Source organism: Odocoileus virginianus, chromosome 24, assembly GCF_023699985.2.
Source record: "Odocoileus virginianus isolate 20LAN1187 ecotype Illinois chromosome 24, Ovbor_1.2, whole genome shotgun sequence".
NCBI lineage: Eukaryota > Metazoa > Chordata > Mammalia > Artiodactyla > Cervidae > Odocoileus > Odocoileus virginianus.
Window position 1 is genome coordinate 44,463,167 of NC_069697.1, and position 21,404 is coordinate 44,484,570.

Below are 21,404 nucleotides of genomic sequence, written 5' to 3' on the forward strand. Positions count from 1 at the left end.
GGCACGGAGGTCAGAGACAAATCAAGAGCACTAAAGCGCTTATGTTGGGAGGACCAGATGGAGGCTTTAGATGTTAACATATTCCCTGTATTAACAAAGAACACAAAGCCAAACGGGCTTCTTAAACTTAGCTGGTAGACAGACAAATATAAACTTACATTTCACTTATAATTAGGAGTTTTTTAAAAGGAGTAAAAATGTAATTAATCCAACCAAAGAGGGAAAGGAGAGAAAAGGACAAGGACAATGGTGTAACAAAAAAGAAGACAAGATGTCAGCAACAATAGCAAATATAGTGGTTTTCATAATAAATGTGGTCGATCAAATAGAAGCAATTAAAGACTAATCATGTGGCATTAGCTTAGTAGACATTTACTCAGTCATCACTCGTGACCTAATTGTGCCTTGTGCTGGGAATAAATATAATAGAAGAATTAAACAGGGCCTCTAACCGCAAAGACTTTATAGGATAGGAAGTTAAAGTTATTATATTCCATTTTGTGGAATTCCAAGTTAGAAATAATTAAAATAAACTAACATATTTTTCCCTGTATGGAATTATAAATTCATATACATTGTTTTCAAAAAAATTGTACTATGATATCTTATTAAAAATTAGCTTCAGATTTGATCAGAAGTCAATGTATGTTTTTATAAAAATGGTATGCCAGTGGTGACAGAAATTAAGAAACACAAAAACAGTGAAGGGATGGGGGTGGCATGATTGCCTTAAGCAGACACAATCAGAAAAATTTATCCAGTTTTTAAGAGGATTTAATACTGGTTCATATCGTTTGCAACATATTTTTGCTTTGGTCTTATCCATCCTCCTCCTTTTCCCACCAAACACAACTTGTATCACTATGCTTTCAAAAGACAGACTGATGTGTTTGTTTAAGATGTACGGTATCTTTAGACCAAACAGACTTTTTTCCGTTTGCCATTTTATGTAGTATTTACACATAACCTCGGTGAAGGAGCAAAATGAGGGATTAAAAAGACTTCCTCTAGGTAAATATGACAGAGACTGAATACACATCATTATCTCTGGATAAAAAAGACAGAACAACTAGAATCAATGGGCAAAACTCCAAAATTAATAGTTATATTTGCCACCTATTTATGCACATAGAAAACATTTATAGTTAAACTCTCTAAAATGACTTATTTGCAAATGATGAAGGTCTGCCTAGTTGTAAAAGTAAATGCAAAAATTACATATTCACTGAAATGCTACCCTGCCTAACTGAAAACAATAATCCTAGTTCTTTTATGCTGAACTTAACCTAATAAATATTAACACTTCAAAGGATGTATTCAAGTGTAGCACAAAAGCTATATTTTAGTTGAAATTTCTTTTTAATTTATGCTGTTTTGGCTAAAAAGCAAGTACAATTTGATAAAGTAAAACACAACTTCCAGTGGATTATATTATGAATGATATATTTTTCCTGTAATATTTTACTGGTTATAAATTTTAGAGTAGAAGCTTAAGATAGTGGCCATTAAAACCAGAATGTGAAATTATTTTAATCATCTTCGGTCATTAATCATGTCATTTTTACCAGATTTCCCTGCTAAGTTATTTGAAACAGATTAAAACATTTGCTAAACCATAGCTTTCCTTTTTCTGAACATCCCATATACAGCCATTCTATTAACTCAGTGAGAAATGCAGGTAACAGATAAATGTAGATGCTTTCATTTTTTGGTTACGTAGACCCATGACTTGTTTGGTAACACAACATATATATCAAGAGTCATATGAATTGGGAAAATATTTTCTTGAAAAATCATGCCAAAAAAGAAAGATGATTAAATCTAGCAGTAAGAAGAATAAATCATAAGAGAAAGTTACTATCAATCATTTGATAAAAGTATGACATTGTATCTTTCAGATTTCTAACAGATAAATCTGAAGTATTTTGAAACAATAGAAAAAATTACTTTTAAATAAACTGGTTACAAGATAGAGATGAGAATTAGTCTAACTGCTTTCCAACTGGGGAATTTCTAAAAGGTAATTAAAAAAATAACAGCTAAGACATGATATACTTTGGATTTCTATAAAACAAATTAGTCTTTTGAAAAACCATAAAAATATTTCCTTTAATATTGATTATAAAACAGAGAGTAGAATTAACGATGTGAAAATAAACATGGTTGTCTTTAAATGTTGTCTTTAAATGTTTTCTTCAAATCTATAGTCATGCCTATTAAGTAATGAAATATTAAGCTGCATATCTTTAAATTTAAAATAATCCTACTAACAAAGCATCTTTGTTCATTAATATAATTTCCTACTTAAGGAAAACACATACATTTATCATTACTTTGCTGTCACCTTTACCACTGAGAAGTTTACAAATACTAAAACATTGTGATCAGTAACTAGCTGTTGAATTAATCAATCGCATAATTAAACTGACACTGGGATCTGTGATTATTTTTTCCTTGGGTATGTGCAGGCACACAAACATAAAATAATCAAAAGCCTCTCCCCCTTGGCCGTGTTAACTATAAAACAAACAGGTAGCAGAGAGAGGAGACTGCTGCCCGTTTATCATAGCCATGTAAGAATGTCCTAACAGTAGTTTGTAGTTAATTTCTACACTGAAAGTTGTTTCTGTTAGATACTAAACTATCTTAAAATAATTTACAAAGAGCTTGCTTAAGGCAACATGAAAGCTTTATCTGAATGTAATCAACAATTTTGGAATTGAGTGTGGTTACATTAAACTTCCAAGGGAGGCTTCCCAGGTGGCGCTAGTGGTCAAGAATCCTCCTGCCAATGCAGGAGATACAAGAGGCAGGCGTTAGATCCCCAGGTCGGAGAACCCCTGGAGGAGGGCATGGCAACCCACTCCAGAGGATCCCCGTGGACAGAGGAGCCCGGCGGGCTGCAGTTCAGAGGGTCGCAGAGTCAGACACGACGGAAGCAACTTAGCACGCATGCACGTTCAACTTCCAAACTGATGAAATGGTATTCACTTGATACTAAAATTTCCCTTTCTATTCATTCATTCATTTACAAAAAAATATGAAACATTCTAACAAAACATCACAGTATGTAGTTCTATGAAATTTCTGTATTTTGACATGACTGTATTCTCACAAAATTTTATAAAATCTTCAGGTTACATAAAATGCATGCTAATCACCCAGAAAATTTGGGAAGGGGGAATTGTATTTCATCATGGATGAATTTCACGTAATTTTAAAACTAGATTTGCGGGGAAATTTTAAATTCTTGTATATATTAATGCACACACTTTAAAGGCAATTTTAAGTTGTAGTATGCAGTATTCTACAATCTTAAAAAACATAAAATCATACAGCTAGAAAAATAAATATTTTAGTACGTTGCTTAGAATTTAAAAACCAACAAATGTCTCAATGAATAAATCAACAAAAGACACATATCTAGACAATATTTTAAGACGTACTGCTAGCTAAGAAACAAGGCACGATAAAAAAATTGAGTACATTTTCGTACAGTATAATTTAAAAGGCAAAAATACAGATAAAAATTAATATAAAGCAAGCCACAAAATGTGACAAATTTGAAGACATCCTATGAAGACAACTGTAACATATCACATCTGAATGAGTTTCAACGTCACTTTCATTTGTATAGTAAAAGTGTATTTTACTTTAGTATACCGCAACACAGGGGGAAACTGAATTCATTTTAATCAAATATTGTAGCACAGAAAAGAATTTAAATCCAATACATTATCAGGATAAAACCTCAAACTCTATTTTTGATTGATTGGGGAGCCTGGGGCTTACTAATTTGATAAACTCTAAAACTTAAGTCTTTGCATTGCTGTTTTGTGTTGCTATGTTCTGTTGTAAAATATGTTGGGCTTCCTTAGTAGCTCACACGGTAAAGCGTCTGCCTGCAGTGCGGGAAACCTGGGATCGAACCCTGGGTCAGGAAGATCCCCTGGAGAAGGAAACGGCAACCCACTCCAGTATTCTTGCCTGGAAAATCCCATGGACTGAGAAGCCTGGTGGGCTACAGCCCATGGGGTCGCAAAGAGTTGGACATGACTGATTGTAAAATATGCTAGTTGCTAGCAAATTTTTTTGTTATTTATATATCTCACCTTCTATATAATGGCCTTCCAATAATAGCATGAATGATTTGGATGCAAGGTAGTTTATAAGTACATTTTATGAAGAAAAATATGATTTTTATAAGTGGTAAATATTCTACATTATTTTGTAAGTGGCAAAAATACTTTCCTTTGCAAAACTCAACATTATTCCATTTATCATTCATTCATTCATCACGTATTCAACAAATCTTACCCCGTACTACTGTGTAAAAACATACTGTTGAATAAGTATATCTCTAGTGTATATCAATTAAATGTCTTTAATTTCAACAAAAGGCCTCTCTGGTGGTTCAGATGGTGAAGATTCAGCCTGCAATGCGGGCGACCTGGGTTTGATCCCTGGCTTGGGAAGATCCCCTGGAGGAGGGCATGGCAACCACTCCAGTATTCTTGCCTGGAGAATCCCCATGGACAGAGGAGCCTGGCAGGTTACAGTCCATGGGGTTGGAAAGAGTCGGACACGACTTAGTTGGAGCGACTAAGCACAGCACAGTACAGCACAATTTCAACAAAAACAAAAAGCGGTACAATGAAACTGGTAGATTATTGATTCGCAGTGTTTGAATACTGCGTAGGCCATCTGCCCACTTAAGTGATGTATGTATTTGAATCTCCAAAACATATACATTGAAAATGCGCTGAAATCCACTAAAAGTGGTCATCAAGCAAAAATTTACTTTTAATTTGTTCTTCTTTGATTCCCAGCCAGGAAAATTAATTAAAAAATCAAAAGAACCTCTTGGAAAATGTTCTTTCCTATACCATAGTTCTATAACACAAAAGACAAGACCAAACATTTTTTGAGACATAAAAGGAACTAAAAAGTCATTGTCATTTTAGATTATTTTAATATCAATTTTGATATAATAAGCAAGTGATTTCTAGCTTGCTTATTACTACATTTGTACTTATTTCTTAAAATATTTCATACTGTAAAATATCCAACCTTCTGAGCCTCAGTCTACTCATTTATAAAATGAAAATAATCATTAGAATTCTTATAGATTAGTTAGTAAATATAAAGCACTAAGTACAATGTGCCACACAGCAATATAAAATCAGTGTTAGCAATTGTTACTATTATTATTATCCATAGAATTAGGTCCAAATTCTTTAATTCTAATAGACTCTCAAGCATACCATTAGCCCTCAACAAAAGTCCTCCAGTTCTGGCAAGTTGGTTTACTTATTGTTCCTCAAATATATTTTGTACCTTCACTTCTGTGTCTGCCTTCAACTGACTTATTATTTAAAATGATCTCCCTCTTTATTTCATGGCAAATAGATGGGGAAACAGTGGCTGATTTTATTTTGGGGGGCTCCAAAACCACTGAAGATGGTGACTGCAGCCATGAAATTAAAAGACACTTACTTCTTGGAAGGAAAGTTATGACCAACCTAGGCAGCATATTAAAAAGGAGAGACATTACTTTGTCAACAAAGGTCCATCTAGTCAAGGCTATGTATGGTTTTTCCAGTAGTCATGTATGGATGTGAGAGTTGGACTATAAAGAAAGCTGAGCACTGAAGAATTGATGCTTTTGAACTGTGGTGTTGGAGAAGACTCTTGAGAGTCCCTTGGACTGCAAGGAGATCCAACCAGTCCATCCTAAAGGAGACCAGTCCTGGGTGTTCATTGGAAGGACTGATGTTGAAGCTGAAATGCCAATACTTTGGCCACCTGATGCAAAGAGCTGACTCATTAGGAAAGACCCTGATGCTGGGAAAGATTGAGAGCAGGAGGAGAAGGCGACAACAGAGGATGAGATGGCTGGATGGCATCACCAACTCAATGGACATGGGTTTGGGTAAATTCCAGGAGTTGGTGATGGACAGGGAGGCCTGGTGTGCTGCGGTTCATGGGGTCACAAAGAATCAGACACAACTGAGTGACTGAACTGACTGACTGACTTTATTTCTATCTAAACTCTACCCTTGAAGACCCAAGTCTTGCCTTCAACAAGGAACCTCCCTGATCAATCACCATAGCCTAAGGTAATCCCCCTTCTTCTAAATTCTACTAGGACTCTTATTACTGGAACCACTCATATTGTCCTACACACAGATACCTTAGTGTGTATGTATATATATCTTATCTCTCCAGTTAGACTATAAGCTCCACGAGTGCAGGAACTGTCATACTCATATATCCTCCACCAAGTCTTAGGGATAGTAAATGCTCTACATGCACATGTGATTTGACAGATCATGCAGAATCAATGCAAAAGCATCTATATGCTGGCTCAACATATTAACAACAGTATTCTGGACCTGAGAATGTTTAGAAACAAGAGACTACACATAGCCAACACAACTGCATGAATGGTAGCCAGAACTGGACCAAAATAAGTATCCCAGCCTATACTACTTGGTAATAGCTCCTGGTACTTAGAAATAACATGCATGCATGCATGCTCAGTGGCTTAGACAAGTCTGACTCTTTTCAAGCCCATGGACTATAGCCAGCCAGGCTTCTCTGTCCATGGGATTTTCCCAGCAAGAATACTGGAGTGGGTTGCCATTTCCTTCTCCAGGGGATCTTCCCAACCCAGGGATCGAACCCATGTCTCCTGCGTCTCCTGCATTAGCAGGTGGATTCTTTACCACTGAGCCACATGGGAAGCCCATAGAAATAACATGGGTAAATCTCAAAAACATAGTATAGAGAAAAGATATCAATGGGCTTCCAAAGTGGTGCTAGTGGTAAAGAACCCACCTGCCAAGGCAGGATACATAAGAGATGCGGGTTCAGTTGCAAAGAGTCGGACATGACTGAAGCAACTTAGCACACACACATGCATCACATATAAGACTACATACTATATGATTCCATTTTATATGAAGTTAAAGAATAGACATCTAATCAATGATGACTGAAGTCAGAATAATGGTTCCCTCTGGGGAGTAGTTATTGACTGCAGGAAAATATGAGGGAACATTCTAGGGTAAAGGAAATGGCCTCTGTCTTGGCCTATATATTGACATTGGTCTATATCTTAATTTTAGTATGCTGAAGTGGTGGGTTAAGCCATTAACATTTTAATATATGCTTCAATAGCTAAAAAACGTTTAAATTGTAAATTTTAAGTTCTAAAGCCACTATCCATGGTCTCCTGCTCCAAGAACTTGGAAACAAAGACTTAAGTAGCAGATTTGTAGTATGTTTTCCAAGTCTAATGGCAAAACTATCTTTTGTATGGATGGATGAGCAGATGGATAGATGAAGTTGAAGCCAATGAAAGTCAAATAAAGTCTCAGTGGCCAGGACCATTCCTACTTTGAGATAGATAATTCATGGTAACTTTAACTCATAAAGCTAAACATTCAGTTTGTCTGTTTCCAAACTTTGTTCTTCTCAACCACAAATTGGTACTTGCCATGAGTGCTTGCCATGTACCTCTACGAGGATTGAATCATGTGCTGCTGCAGCTGCTGACGTTCAACACCCTTTGAAGGAGTTCAGGGTAAGAGCAGAAATGAGGCACTCTATGCTCAGGGAAAAACTGGCAGGACAGGTCTTCAGAAAGTTAGATATTCTCAGGAGCTGATTTTATGAGCCCAATTCTTATATCTCTTCATATCTAGAAAAGCACTAAAATCCTTCATGGTGATGACTATTTCTTGTGACTAGCAAAAGTTTCACAGGACCAGCAGAAACTTGCAAAAAAAAAAAAAGTGCTTGATTGCATGTATTCCCCATTTACCAAAATCATATATATATGTCCTTTCCCCCTAGGTCTTGGGAACAGTCTCTCACAGCTATCTGAGCTCTCTGTCTCCTGGGCTGCAGTCCTCACGTTGCCCCAAATAAAACTTCACTCATAATTCTCCGGTTGTGCATTGTTTTTAGTTGACATTCTTCTGTGTGCAACAGGGTAACTTTCTGGACATGATCTGACTCCCTATGTAGGTCTGCCTTTAGGGTGATAATATACAATAGCAAGGAAATTTCAGGCCCAACATGAATGATTTATTTTGACAAATTGATAGAGTTCATATGGTAATTTTGTGAGTTATAGAGCTTGACTAGAGAAAAAAGACAATGATCATGCAGATGTAGGTATTCTGAGCCATGTGAAAATTAGACTTCTCATTGTAAACAAATATATCTCAATTTTAGTTTCATTCATCCGTCTTTGGGGTTTGTCCAAATGAGTCCATCCCTGGGAGCTATTGAAATATCTATGTTTCTGAGTATAAAATTTTAAGACTAGATACTGGAAAACAGAAAATTCACCAAGGCAATTGATACTAATATTTCAGGCCTCTTGGGAAACTGACAGGAACATTTTCAGTGGCCTACTAACGGCCACATTGTAATCATTTATAAATCTGTACTATACTTGGTATTTTTAAGGTGTATTTATAAACATATTATGTTTAACTTGAAAAAAGATTAAATTTGATAATATATAAGAGTACACATAGTAATTATACAAAATAAAAAGCTAATTATAGAAAACTTTAAAACAAAAGTTGCTCATTAAAATAACTATCTTATGATCTAATAAAAAGGGCACAGTCCTTGCAACTTGAAGACTTGAAGTTTAGTCCTAGATTAGCCAATTACCACTTATGTGGACTTAAGCAACTCAATAAACCTTATTGTATCTCAGAAAGGTAAAAATATCCCTGTGTATTTACAAAGATTTTTGTGAGTCTCAAACAATAAGATTAATTAGATGCTTTTCAAATGGTAAAGCATTACATAATATAAATATTTCTATCATCATATATCCATTAATATCACATCTGAAGTTAGGTTACCAAATGATGCAACTACATAAAAGGAATTCTATCCACTTAAAAATATAATCATGCTAACTCTATAAAATATTTTTACCAAATAACCGATCTAAGGACATAAAGTTCTCCTGTGAAAGATTCAATTTGGGGCTTCTATTACTCTTCCCTTCCTATCTCCACACCCTTCACCATGTGATTCTGCAGTTCTGCCCACTAGAGGGAAGACAGAATCCTTAACACCTGTATGACAAGTGAGAAGAACATGCTCTTTCCATTTCTTTCCTTTTGGCTTGAACATGCTACTTGCTTGGTCAATGGGATGCTACCAGATCTGCTGCAGAGACTTGAAATGCGCTTGCACAGTGGGGCTTGCCTTCTTCTCTTTTACCATTAATGATAAGACTTGTGAAGCAGACCCGAACTTAACCTGTGACTAGTTCGTGTCAACCAATTCCCACCCAAGCCATAGATGTGTGAGCACAAATAAACTACTGTTGCTTTAAGTCGCTTCTTTTTATGGTACCCTTGTATACTCCGTTACTGTGACAATCACTAACTGACAGGCCCAGTGATTACACAGATTATAGTGATTATACAGAACATAGTATGCTATATTTGTATGATCATTAGTTTAAAGGATCATCTTTAAGTTATTAATAGATAATGTAATCCATAGCCATTAATTTTATCATTTAATCAGAAGTAATCAGTGAGTACTATTTACCAGGGAATATTCTAGGCACTGTGCTATTCAGGGTATGGAACATTAGCTTCCCTAATAAACAATGGCAAAATCTTTGTGGCCTATTACAGTAGAAGTTTATTTCCCTCTACATAAAGGCCAATGAAGATGTTCTTGGACGAAGAGCTCTCCTGAGTGGATCTCTTCCAAGTATGACTCAGGAACACTTTCCATACCGTGATGCCATCATGTTCAACATGTACCTCTGATGTCACCTCAGAAGGGGAAGTGAGATGTGGGAAAGCTTACTGGATACTTAATCCACTTAGCCCAGAAATGACATATACTCCACTGGGAGAATTAGTCATATGTCCCCACACAGATGCAAACGGACTGGAAACTGTAATCTCTGGCTGAGGAGCCACCTCCCAGCAACAACTCTACACCATGACAGGGGAGGATAAATCCTCGGTCGTTAGTTAAGCATTTCAATCACAGCTGGAGAACAGAACAAAGACTCCCAATCTCATTGAATTTTTGTTTATTGACTAATTATCTCACACCAGATACCAAATTTATAAAGGTGAATAAGACATGATTCTTGCCTTCAAAAAAAGTCATAGACTTGGAGAGAGAGAGGGATCCACACAAATAATTATAGCAGATAATAAATGCTACAGTAAATGTAAATACAAGATCCAGTGCTTGTACAGTGGAAGGGATGATGAATTTCTGGGGAGGTGTTAAGGAAGACTATATTTAATTGAGGGGGTGATGCCTGAGCTGAGCCTTAGAAGATAAATAGAATCTTGCCAGACAGATGGAGAAGTAGGGGAGGATGCTAAGTGGAGAAAACAAAGGTTTGCATCATACAATGGTGCAGAGCCTTTTTCCTTATAAAATTATGGTATCAAGGGCAAGAGGGAAGAGGAAAACACTCATATTTACAACGGTAAAATAGCTTCTTGCTTCACATATAAATTTGGAATAACATAAGTTTCTTAATTGGGCTTCCCTGGTGGCTCAGCAGTAAAGAATCTGCCTGCCTTTGCAGGAGATACAAGAGACGCAGGTTCAATCCCTGGGTGGGGAAGATCCTCTGGAGAAGGAAATAGCAACCCACTCCAGTATTCTTGCCTGGAGAATCCCATTGACAGAGGGGCCTAGAGGACTACGGTCCATGGAGTTGCAAACAGTCAGACATGGCTTAGCAACTGAACAACAACAAGAAGTTTACTAATTAGAGCAGCTTTCATTTCAAGGAGCACTGCTTTGGAATAATGTTCTCTACAGGACAAGTGCAATCTACGACCTGAGCAAGATGGCAAGTGCCAGAATATATAGAGTACCTAGGGCAGACAACACAGAGATGGTGATATTTAAGGAGGTAGAATTCAGGAGAAAAGACACTAAATGACAAATTATCTCTCCTCTCAAAGTCTTTGTCAGAATAAAACAAACAACTAATGGTAAAAATGATGAACTGGGTTGATCTAATAACTATGTATCACACTCCTTATGTTGCAGAGAATATAGTTTTCAAATCACCCACAGAAGAGTTACAAAAATTAAACACCAATTAGGCCCCAAGATAAAAATCTAATAACTCCTGAACAATAAACTTAGTAAAAAAGCAATAAGGTCACATTCTTTGACCACCAAAGCAATGAAACTGAAAATTACTAAACAAAAGTAGCAAGTAGAAAATTTGGAAGTTCAAAAACCACTTCCCTAAATAATCAATGTGTCCAAAAGAAAATCAAAACAGCAGCTACTTGAAATATGATTTAAAAAAAAAAAATCTCAGATTCAGTTAAAGCTTTGATGAAGGAAATTTATGGTTTTAAATGCTTTAATTGCAAGTCAGAAGGAGTGAAAACACAAAATTTAAGTCTAGGACATAGTGATTATACACGAAATCCAAGAAAACCAATTGAAAATGACCAGAAGTAAAGAGAGACTTCACTCAGATGCATCTGTTCCAGCACCTCAGTGCTTTGCTACCATGCCCCGTTGCTTCCTGGTGCTCAGTCTGTAAAAGGCAAATGAAGGGCTATGTCCCCTCTAAGTGCTTCCGCACAGTCCCATGAGATTGTTACAGAGGCTGCCTGACTTTCCAGGCCAACCTTGAATACGATCCAGTAAAAGAATGAATTAAAAAATAAATAAAAGTGAAGAGAGTGGTATTCACAAGCATTTGTCATTGTTCTCCTCTAAGTTAATCTCCGTTAATGATAATCAAATGTGAGATGTCACTCCTTATTAAAAGCTATAGGAAAACTGAACACTAGCCATTAGCATTATTAGGTTGTTCTCTTAAAAGTGTTCTCTTTAAGGTAGAAAGCAGTGAGATGCTTTGAACAAAGGTAAGAAAGGTGAATTTGTCAAAATTTAAAATATATTGGCTTATATCTAAATATCAAGAGTTCTTTAACACACCATCTGGATCTAAATTTAACCTCAGTAGCCCTTCTCAGGTAAACATGCAAAGAAATTCATGAGAATTTGTATAACAGACCAACCAGCTAAGAGTCTATGAGAGAAGGAATTGTATCCCCTCTGCTCAGAGGTAGACTATCAGCATCTGGCATATAGTATGGCTAATAAATATATGTTGAATGATGCCCAAAGACAGACTTCAATATTCTTACAGAGATTTATATTTTATTTCCTGGCTCTTCAGTGTTAAGAGAACCTGAAACATAAGAAATCTAAAATAACAAATTGATTTGTAGGAGTGAAATGATATTGTCAACATATCCTCACATTTATAAGATCTGAAAATGTTTTCCTTATTAATATTTCTTGAGAAAGGCTTACTATGTTAGGTAGATTGTCTCATTTGCTCACAAACTTGCAAAATTCTAGTTCTACATTCAAATTCCCCATTTTCCTTCAATTTAGTGACCACCATTAACAGCTCACTGTTTTTCACCACCCATATGTTTTTGCCTCAAGCTTTAACTGATTATATTCTTTGATTTCCTTTCCCTGGTGTAGACTCCTTTTCAACTATAGATCTTAAAAGCGACACTAGCTGCTTTTTGTTCCTTGGAGCTTTTGAGGGCTTTTTTTTTTCTCTCTCTCTCTCTTTCAGGATAATTATATTCTGTTGTGCCTTTTATTATGGTGTCTTTTAGGATCTCCTAACCTTGTACACTCTTGGACTTTATTTAATAGTGAGCTCTCTCCTCCACTCTCCACACTAAACCATGCTCATTAGGCTTCTTAATCCTCCATAATTTGCTTCCATGAAATCTTATACCTTTGAGTTGCTGTGTTCTATGAGCCCATTTCCTTAGCACTGCTACTCCAAGCAGCCCAGAATCAACAACCACTAAACATAAGCTTATTCACTTTCTCAGCCAACATGACTCTACAGGAAAAAAAAAAAAAATCTTTGTTTTGAATGTTTATGGACCATGAAACTATACCATTTAACTTGGTATTTCATTTTCTCACCCAAACACTGCCTGAGAAGGTGAGGACCGCAAAATTAGACTCTGGGCAGTCTTTACCATACAGTTTTTAACTTACAGGTTTCATGTTCTTCTTGGTCAGAAAACTACTCTATTTTAATAGAACAGAAATAACAATAGCCTGATGTTATGTAGTAGGTAGTAAATTCTAACTATATCTTTCCCTCATACCCAGAATTCAGGAGACGAGAAAAAACATCTTTTTCCAGTTATTCTGCAAGAGCTCTGTTTTTCCAAATGGGTTGTTTTTTAAAAGACATGTTCCTGTCACTGAAATTTGACTACATAGCCAACTTTGATCTTTTCAGCAATTCATTCTTTGCTTTGTCTTCCATTCTGCTCATCACTGGCACCTTTGCTGATAGGTATGTACAGAAAGTCCAAGAGAGCATTTAGTCTGGGATTTGTTTTCACTTCCTAAGGACTTTGGTTAAATTTTTAAAACTGACAATAGCACACAAAACAAAACCCAACCAAACTTGGTAGTGAATTGAAAGAGTTAATGAAGTTTCCAAAGGTGCCTTGCTTATTCAAGCAAAGTTTACACTTCGGCCCTGTGCATGTTAACTTGTGATTCTCCCCATCCAGATGACAGAAAGCAAAGCCAGTAAGTTCTTTATTTAATTGGTTTGCATCCACACACTGACCTCCAGGGCTCTGTTTACATAGCCTATCATGCAATATGCTCCACAGTTCTCTGCCTCTTTCAAAAGCATGTTTCTCCTGAGATTTGATATATGGCTTTCATGTTTAATCACTACACTAAACTCAATGCTCTGCTTCCTCCAGCATCAACTAACTTCCCTTCTTGGGAGGTGGGGAGAAGAGCACTGCCTCTTGCTACTTCTGAACATAAAAGGAAGTCTGTTTTACTCTATTAGTAAAATCACCAACTACTCAGGATCATAGACAAGCAACAGTAGTACATTAACTAGAAAACAATATTAAAATGGAACCCTTAAAACTCCTTTAGCAACAAGGTAGGCTGATTGTTCTCAATCGGCAAAGCTAACCTTTAGGTCATTGGGTTATAAACAGAAATGGAGGTTAAACAGGATACAACCCGATACATAGAGGACACAGCTAGATGGCACCTAAAGTTTGCATCAAATTAATCTTGAGGACAGAACAATTCTGGGGTTCTCAGATTAGAATTGATTCAGCACCTTCTGATTTTTTCTTAACCTTCCCTACATGAATAGAGCTTGCGACCTCTCCAGCTGAATGTGGACACGGTAATGTCAAGATCCTTTCTATAAGAATTTGTATGTGACTCAAATTTCTGAGATGAATGAAAACCTCAGAAAAATGACTGACTTCTTTCAATAAGTCAATACAATTTATAATTTTCAGGTTTTAAAAATCACATGGAATGTATTTCACTTTAAGATAATTCAAGCAAAAAAAGAAAACCGAAACAAAAGGCAAAGTATTGATAACAGTAAAAGCTAGATGATGAATGAGTATGTGCTCACTATACTATACCCTCTACTTTAATATACAGTTGAAATTTTTTCATTAAAAAAAATTTTTTTTAACTTTAAAAGTGCAAAGTTGTTTGTCAATCTGCTTTTGTAGAAAAAATCTATACAACTTTGATAAGAAAAAATTAAAACACTTCCTAGGCTGGTCATTTTGGTATATACTTAAAACTGACATTTTTCACCATGTGCTGACAATGAAAACTTTCCTTCCTTCCTTCTGAATCTCACTCTACAGCCTGAAACTCATTTATACAAACTGCAAATATGCAGTAAGCTGCATAAGTTGGGTCCTTTACTTGAAGGAACCAAATAAAGTGTATACACACACACACACACACACACACATATATTTTTTACTTGGAAATTCCTTCTTTTATGGCTAGTCATTGACCACACTATTTATTTTTTTAAGAGTTTTTTTTTTTTTTCTTAGTAAGATCAGCATCTTCCTTCATTTAAAAATCTTACTTTGTCAGGAACACTGTTACAGTTGTATACAACATTAAACAGAGCTGGTTTACTTTCTGTATTTGATGAACAATAGAGAACCTGAACCTATTAAAGTCATATATTTAATTGTTCCAATATGCTACCTTATCCTAACCAAGATTCGCATGCTATAGAATGCCAAAGAATACATTTCTAGCTTTCTTAGTCATGATTCCTTCTTTTGATATTAAGCTAAAAGAATTTATAAGAAAAAAGAGTTACCTGATTCTTAACTTGAAACCATCTGAATTCTTTCCACGACATATTTAGATTCAAAATTAAAAGAAAAAATAAACATTTAATCATATTCCCTGTAAGAGTTTTTAGAGCACAAAACTTGGGAGCTTTCAGAGACAGGCAGATGTTGTCCATGAAAGATGTTTAAAAAAATTAAGACTTAGAAAAAAATAAGAATCATGAACAAAATCTTTGGTCACAAGAGTGAAAGATGTGTGCCTGTACAGATGTTATAACTATTTTCATGATAAATACTAACCTTCACTACAGGAATTTAGCAGCACACTTTAATTTGGATTTGAAAATTTAACATAAATTTTCTAACTTTGACAATAGCTGCCTAATATTTCAGTTTTATACACTATTTCCAGGTTTTGCCTTCAAAATGAACCAAGCGGACTTTTTCATTTTTAAAAGTTATATTCCAGATCCTGTAGGCTAAAACCAGTTTTTGACTTGATTTTTAAGGGATCTGACCATGATAAACGGGATTTTCAGTAAATATTTGATGGCTGATTGGCAATGATAAAAAAGACAGGCGGTTTTATGTAAAAATGAATCCTCGCTTTTTTCCCTTTCTTTTTTATTGTATTTGAATATTTAAACTATTTAAAAACGACAAAGACTTTTTACCCTATTTTGAATATTTTACCCTATTTTACTCCTATGAGTCAATTAAAGAAAAAAAGTCAAAAGAATGGATACAATGAAATCATGCCTTTAGTCTCCACATCATCGACCCTGTAAACCAAAAACGTTTACCTTCTATCATCACTGTCACGTGTGACTCAGAACCCAAGAGCACACAGGATGGAAAGATTTCTGATATCACAGTTCTTAAATTGGTTGAAATTGTTAACTCACACGTACAGCTGTCATATTTAAAGGGTCTCACACCAAGTTGAAGAAATTCATTAAGCCATACAATAAAAGATACAGTGTTTAAGAAGAAAAACATGTCGACTCCTTAACATCACTATCAGAAAGTATAGTCCTTGGTCCCTTTGTGAACATAATAAACAAAAACTTTTTTTTAAAGTTAAAACATAGCGGAACTCACACCAGAGTAAGAATGTTACTTTTAAATTCAATGAGTTATATCTTTTTCTGCAAATTATTTTCTTCTGCAATTGAAAATTGATGTTTATTTGTCTATAATACTTCGACAAAAGGCGTAATTCCTTTGTACTGAACATGAGGTAATTTTTGTCCTTTAACTGTAAACACCATCAGAAACTCTGGAGCATGGAAATCTCAGCTAGTGAGGTAAGGACACAGTCAAATGTAAGGATTATATAGCTATATTCATTCTTAAGGAGAAGAAAACATCCAATGAGGCTGATATGCTACTGTTTGTGAGAATGTAAATTTTGTCTTGACAGAGACAAAACAGTGGCTTAAGGTGACCTTCATTTTCCATCACCCATCTCCCTGGCAAGACAAATTTTAAAAAATGAACAAATCATAGACAAATTTCTATTTCTATTGGCTAAAACCCTTTACAGTTTGCTGGATTAAATGTATCTATTACCCATATGTGATGACAAGTCACTTGCAGAGAACCTTCACATTATTCAGGATTTTTGTCCACTGAGAGAATAACATTCTGTTTTTACCAATGAGTATCTATGACCTTCACCTTTGGTTTTAAAATGAAACTCTGCAGATATAGAGCCTTTAGTACTTATTTAAGAACCATCGAGAATCCTAAAGTGAACATCTTAATAACTTATGATTCCAAGCAGTCAATAGTCCTGCTCTGACGTGGGGTTCATGTTTTGAAAAGAGACTGCCTAGTCTGTTTAAAATCAAAATGGTTCTTGATCTGATGAATTACACCTTAGAGAATAATGTAAATAAAATATACTCAGAATAACATTATTCATATAAACATACCTGAACCGGAGTCAAATTTGGTTTCTGACCTGCAAAGGGAAAGAAATTTTTTACAATATAAAAATTGCTTATTAAACAGTAACTTAAGAGGGGGGAAAGATGTAATAGTTACAGATTTCAGTACATTGGTCAATAAGTAAGATAGCTTTTTAAAATGTAAATACATATTTATTTTAACCATTTTAAGTGCATGTATAACCTTAGGTCCTCTAAACATGTACATATCCATAGAGATGGCACAGTATGGAAAAGATATTAACTTTTCAGCATTTTTTTGAGAGAGAAAGAGAATAAATTTTGTAAAACAAACAAACAAAAAAAAAGGCAGCCAATCTTTACAGATTAACTTTTTAGTAATACAATAAAGCAATTTTAAAAACCTTCAAATTTTAAATTATCCTTTTTACTTATTATTAAAGACTTTCAATTATTCAAAATCAAGTAATTTTTCACTAAGTTCCTCACAAAGTAAATGAACCTAGTAACTCCATACATTTAATAAGAAGGAGAAAAAAAAAAGATCGGAGCCCTTGTGGGAACATGATGTTTCAGATATAGGTTAATACTGGTTGTAAATTCAGAAGCCTTTGAAGCTCTCAGTCTGGCTGTGGGAAAACTTCTGTTGGGTAATTACTCTCAAGATGCTGCTGATGTGCTGTCAAGCAGAATTAACCCTATGACTAGGCCTATCTACACAAGCTACTATAAGACAGCATTGTCTCTATCTAGCTCTCAAACCAATTAGTGGGCATGCTCCAGTTGGATTTATATCACACATTAACAATCAATAGTATATATGTTCGCAGCTGCCAGAGCAAGATACAAGAACCGGCCAGCAGGAGTCCTGTTAAAGGATGTTACATTGACAGAGAAGATTTTTTTTTTTTCTGGGGAAATTTAGTTAACTAAGTGGGAAAGGAGATTTCTTTGAAATTACGCCAGGGTACCAAAGCACTTTTGGAAGCGGTGGCTTTCTTTACCTAAATTAGCTTCAAGAAAAGTCATCAAAGGAGGGAAGGGGGAAAGGATAAGCAAGAAACAGGTTCCTTTGACATAAAAATTCGTTTTCTCAAGTATTCCCAAATAAAGTTTCAGCTGCGGCTGCAACAAAGTCAATAACCATAAACACAAAAAATGATTATTACAACCATGGTTATCAACAACCACCTCTGTAATCCAGGCTCATATCTGTCTCAAATTCTGGCCCCACTACAGTCCTCAGCTCGATGCTTTTCTCAGGTGTCCCTGATTCCTGTTTCAGGTGCAAACCTACTTTCACTTTTGGTCCTCTCCTCTTCTGGAGAGCCTGGCTTCATGCCCACTTCTTTGTTTCCTGCATCTCTGGGCATAGCTCTAAACGGCAACACTCACCACACACCGTCCTGCTGGCCTCCTTGCCTGTCTTCTCCACTGTACCTTACTAGAGTCCTCAGCCACTGCAAAGGCCTAGTGCCCCGTGCTTACGCCTATATTGGGAAATGTCTATATGTCAACAAATGGCTATAGACATTTCAACAAATATCTCTAAAGGGAAATCCCTGCCTCCCCATGCATCCTGGATAAGAAGTGCTCTTCCTTCTGTCTAACATTTCCTACACTCATGTCCGAAAGGGCGCTCTGTCATCTCCCTTGAAACCAGGCTAGAGCAATTGCTCCTGCTTCCTGTTAAATCTTCAATATCTGAGTCTCCCCAGGTTCCTCCTCCCTTATGTATAGAAGAGCTCCAGAATTAACTTAAAACCCTACTTCAAACCTGTGTCATACTCTTGTTATCCCTTTTTCTTCCTGGCTTTTCAAGCGAGTATACTGAGAGGATAGACCTTCCTTTCCTGACCTCCCCCCAACATAGTCACTCTGTAAACCATGAGGATCTGTCCTTGCTAAGTTTTCTCAAAGGTTTCCTAATACCAAACCCAACAGCCCTGTTACAGTCCCCACTTTACTAAGCCTCTCTCCCACTAAAATTCTGCCTGAACGTTGTGCTGTGACCTCTAATGCCACATGTACTAAACTGAATTCATTTTCTTTTCCCACAAATATAATTCTCATGCTATATTTCCTATCCTTTTGAGTCAGAAATGATGATGCTGTTCTGGTTTTCTTCTGCACCCCCAATATCTAATTAGTCACCCAAACCCTTTGATTCTACCACCTTCCCTCTCCTCTCTATCCTCATTCTTACCACCTTTTGGCCTATCTTGGGCTCCCCTGGTGGCTCAGAAGGGAAAGAATCTACCTGCCATGCAGGAGACCAGAGTTTGATCCCTGGGTCAGGAAGATCCCCTGGAGAAGAGAAAAGCAACCCACTCCAGTATTCTTGCCTGAAGAATTCCATGGACAGAGGAGTTTCGCCAGCTACAGTCCATGGGGCTACAAATAGTCTGACACAACTGAACAACTAACACTTCGGCTCAATCACTCATAACCTGTATCCCCACCTCTTCCAAACCATCATCTAATCAGCTGCCCGGTGTTTTCCAAACATTAATCTGATCACATTATCACCACCACCCAACAACTGAGCAGAGTTTTTCCAAACTTCAATCACAAGTTGACCCATGAGTGGATTATACAATTAATTTAGTGGATTATGACTAGTATTTTTTTTAATGAAGTAGAACAGAAGACAGATGCATCCCATATTGAGAGCATGTGCAGTTTTGTATAACTTTTAGGTAGAAGTGCATGCATTTGTGTGTGTGTGTGTGTATGTATGTGTGTGTTTTCACGCATATGCATACTGGCCAGTTACTAACCTCACAAATGAGCAAAGAACATCTGCTCTGGCCTGCCTCTGACTGCACTCTCCTCTCCACCAGGCAAAGAGTCTCTTCTTATTCCCCTGGAAGCTCCAAGTACCAAAGTCCTCAGCATTTTCGGCCCAAATGGCCCTGAGCTGACTTCCGCAGCCTATGTGGACCTTTCGCAGGTCAGCCTGTGCTACTGGTGTGTGTGTGTCTCCAGCCCAAGCAGTGGCCAAAGGCTGTTCCTTGAAGGAAGGAGCTTGGACCTGAGGGTAGAAGGAAGGGGAAACAAAGAGGGCAGGGCAAAATGCTTTTCCTATTCTTCTACATTCCTGCTCAGAAAATTCTTCATTCAAACCCTCCTGTGAGAGTGGGGAGCTGGGAGGACCAAGAAGCCAAGGGTTGCCCCTTAGGCCAGACTCTCACAGTCTTGATGGCCTTGGAAATGGGGGCCTGGCTGGTGGGAACAGGGAATGGGGAGTGGAGAGGAGTACAGAGCCTGTGGCAGAAATGAAAGAGTCTCTCCCTCAATGAAGAAGAAAAGAAAGGTGTTTCTCTTACGGATTCCGTAACCATTGGAATAGAAGGCTGAGGGAAGGTTCTCCTCCCCTCCCGCTTGGCCTGGTTACCATCACCTCTGCATTTCCCCAGGCTGAATAACAGTCTTTTGGTGGAAGATGAGTTTATTTAAATCTGCTCTAACCTAGGGCTTCCCTGACAGTCCAGTGGTTAAAAATCCACACTTCCATTGCTGAGGCACAGGTTCAATCCCTGGTCAGGGAACTAAGATCCTGCATGCCCCATAGGTATAAAATAAATAAATAAAAATAAAATTAATAAAATAAAATTTGCACTCTTTTCAATCACTTGATATCAGTGATTCTACACACCGTTTTCACTGTTTTTGTTATAAGGTTTATCTGTCAAGGTAGGTTAGCAAACTTTTCTAACAGTTTATTGCCTTGACTTATAACTTTTAAATAATTAGCTGTACTATATCTCCACTTGTCCTCCTGCCCAGGCCCTGCATATGTTGGGGCCAGGCCTAGTAATGAGCCATCATGTAGAAAAGTATGTCTTACAATGGGTCACAGACAAAAACATTGAAAAACTACTGACCCGAGGACACCGAGCTCACCTCCTCTGCAATCAGGGGCCCACCGCCACCTGGGTCTCCCATCCCACCTGTAATCCTGCCTCGAATGCACCTCTAGACGGCAGCCTTCAGTCTCACCAAATCCACCAACTGCCACCGTATTTCACAGCCTTCATCCAGCATCCTCAGCTTAGAACACCTTTCCTCCAGCTCATCACTGACAAATGTTTACCCCGCAGACTCGCCTCAGTCCCGGCAGCGGCCTGCCTGCCCCCGTCTCCTCCTAGAGTTTCTTGCTTACCTTCAGTAACTCCATGGTTTGGGTCCTGGCACAGCAAAAAACTGCCTGCCCCCCACCACCACGTGGTACTGACACTAAGCCCATCAGAGTCTCTTCATGGTCCCAGCACTGAGCACAGCATCTGGT

At 37.0% G+C, this 21,404-nt stretch overlaps 1 protein-coding gene across 4 annotated transcripts in view; it reads right to left on the reverse strand.

Annotated features, from left to right (window-relative positions):
* The window catches only part of MSRB3 (methionine sulfoxide reductase B3), a 172,344-nt gene that overhangs the window by 57,567 nt on the left and 93,373 nt on the right, over positions 1–21,404 (reverse strand). For all 4 annotated transcript variants that reach the window (XM_020885351.2, XM_020885365.2, XM_020885354.2 and 1 more), the window contains one exon: positions 17,138–17,166. In XM_020885351.2, coding sequence (XP_020741010.1) covers positions 17,138–17,166 — 29 coding nt within the window. The remainder of the gene's footprint in view (positions 1–17,137; positions 17,167–21,404) is intronic.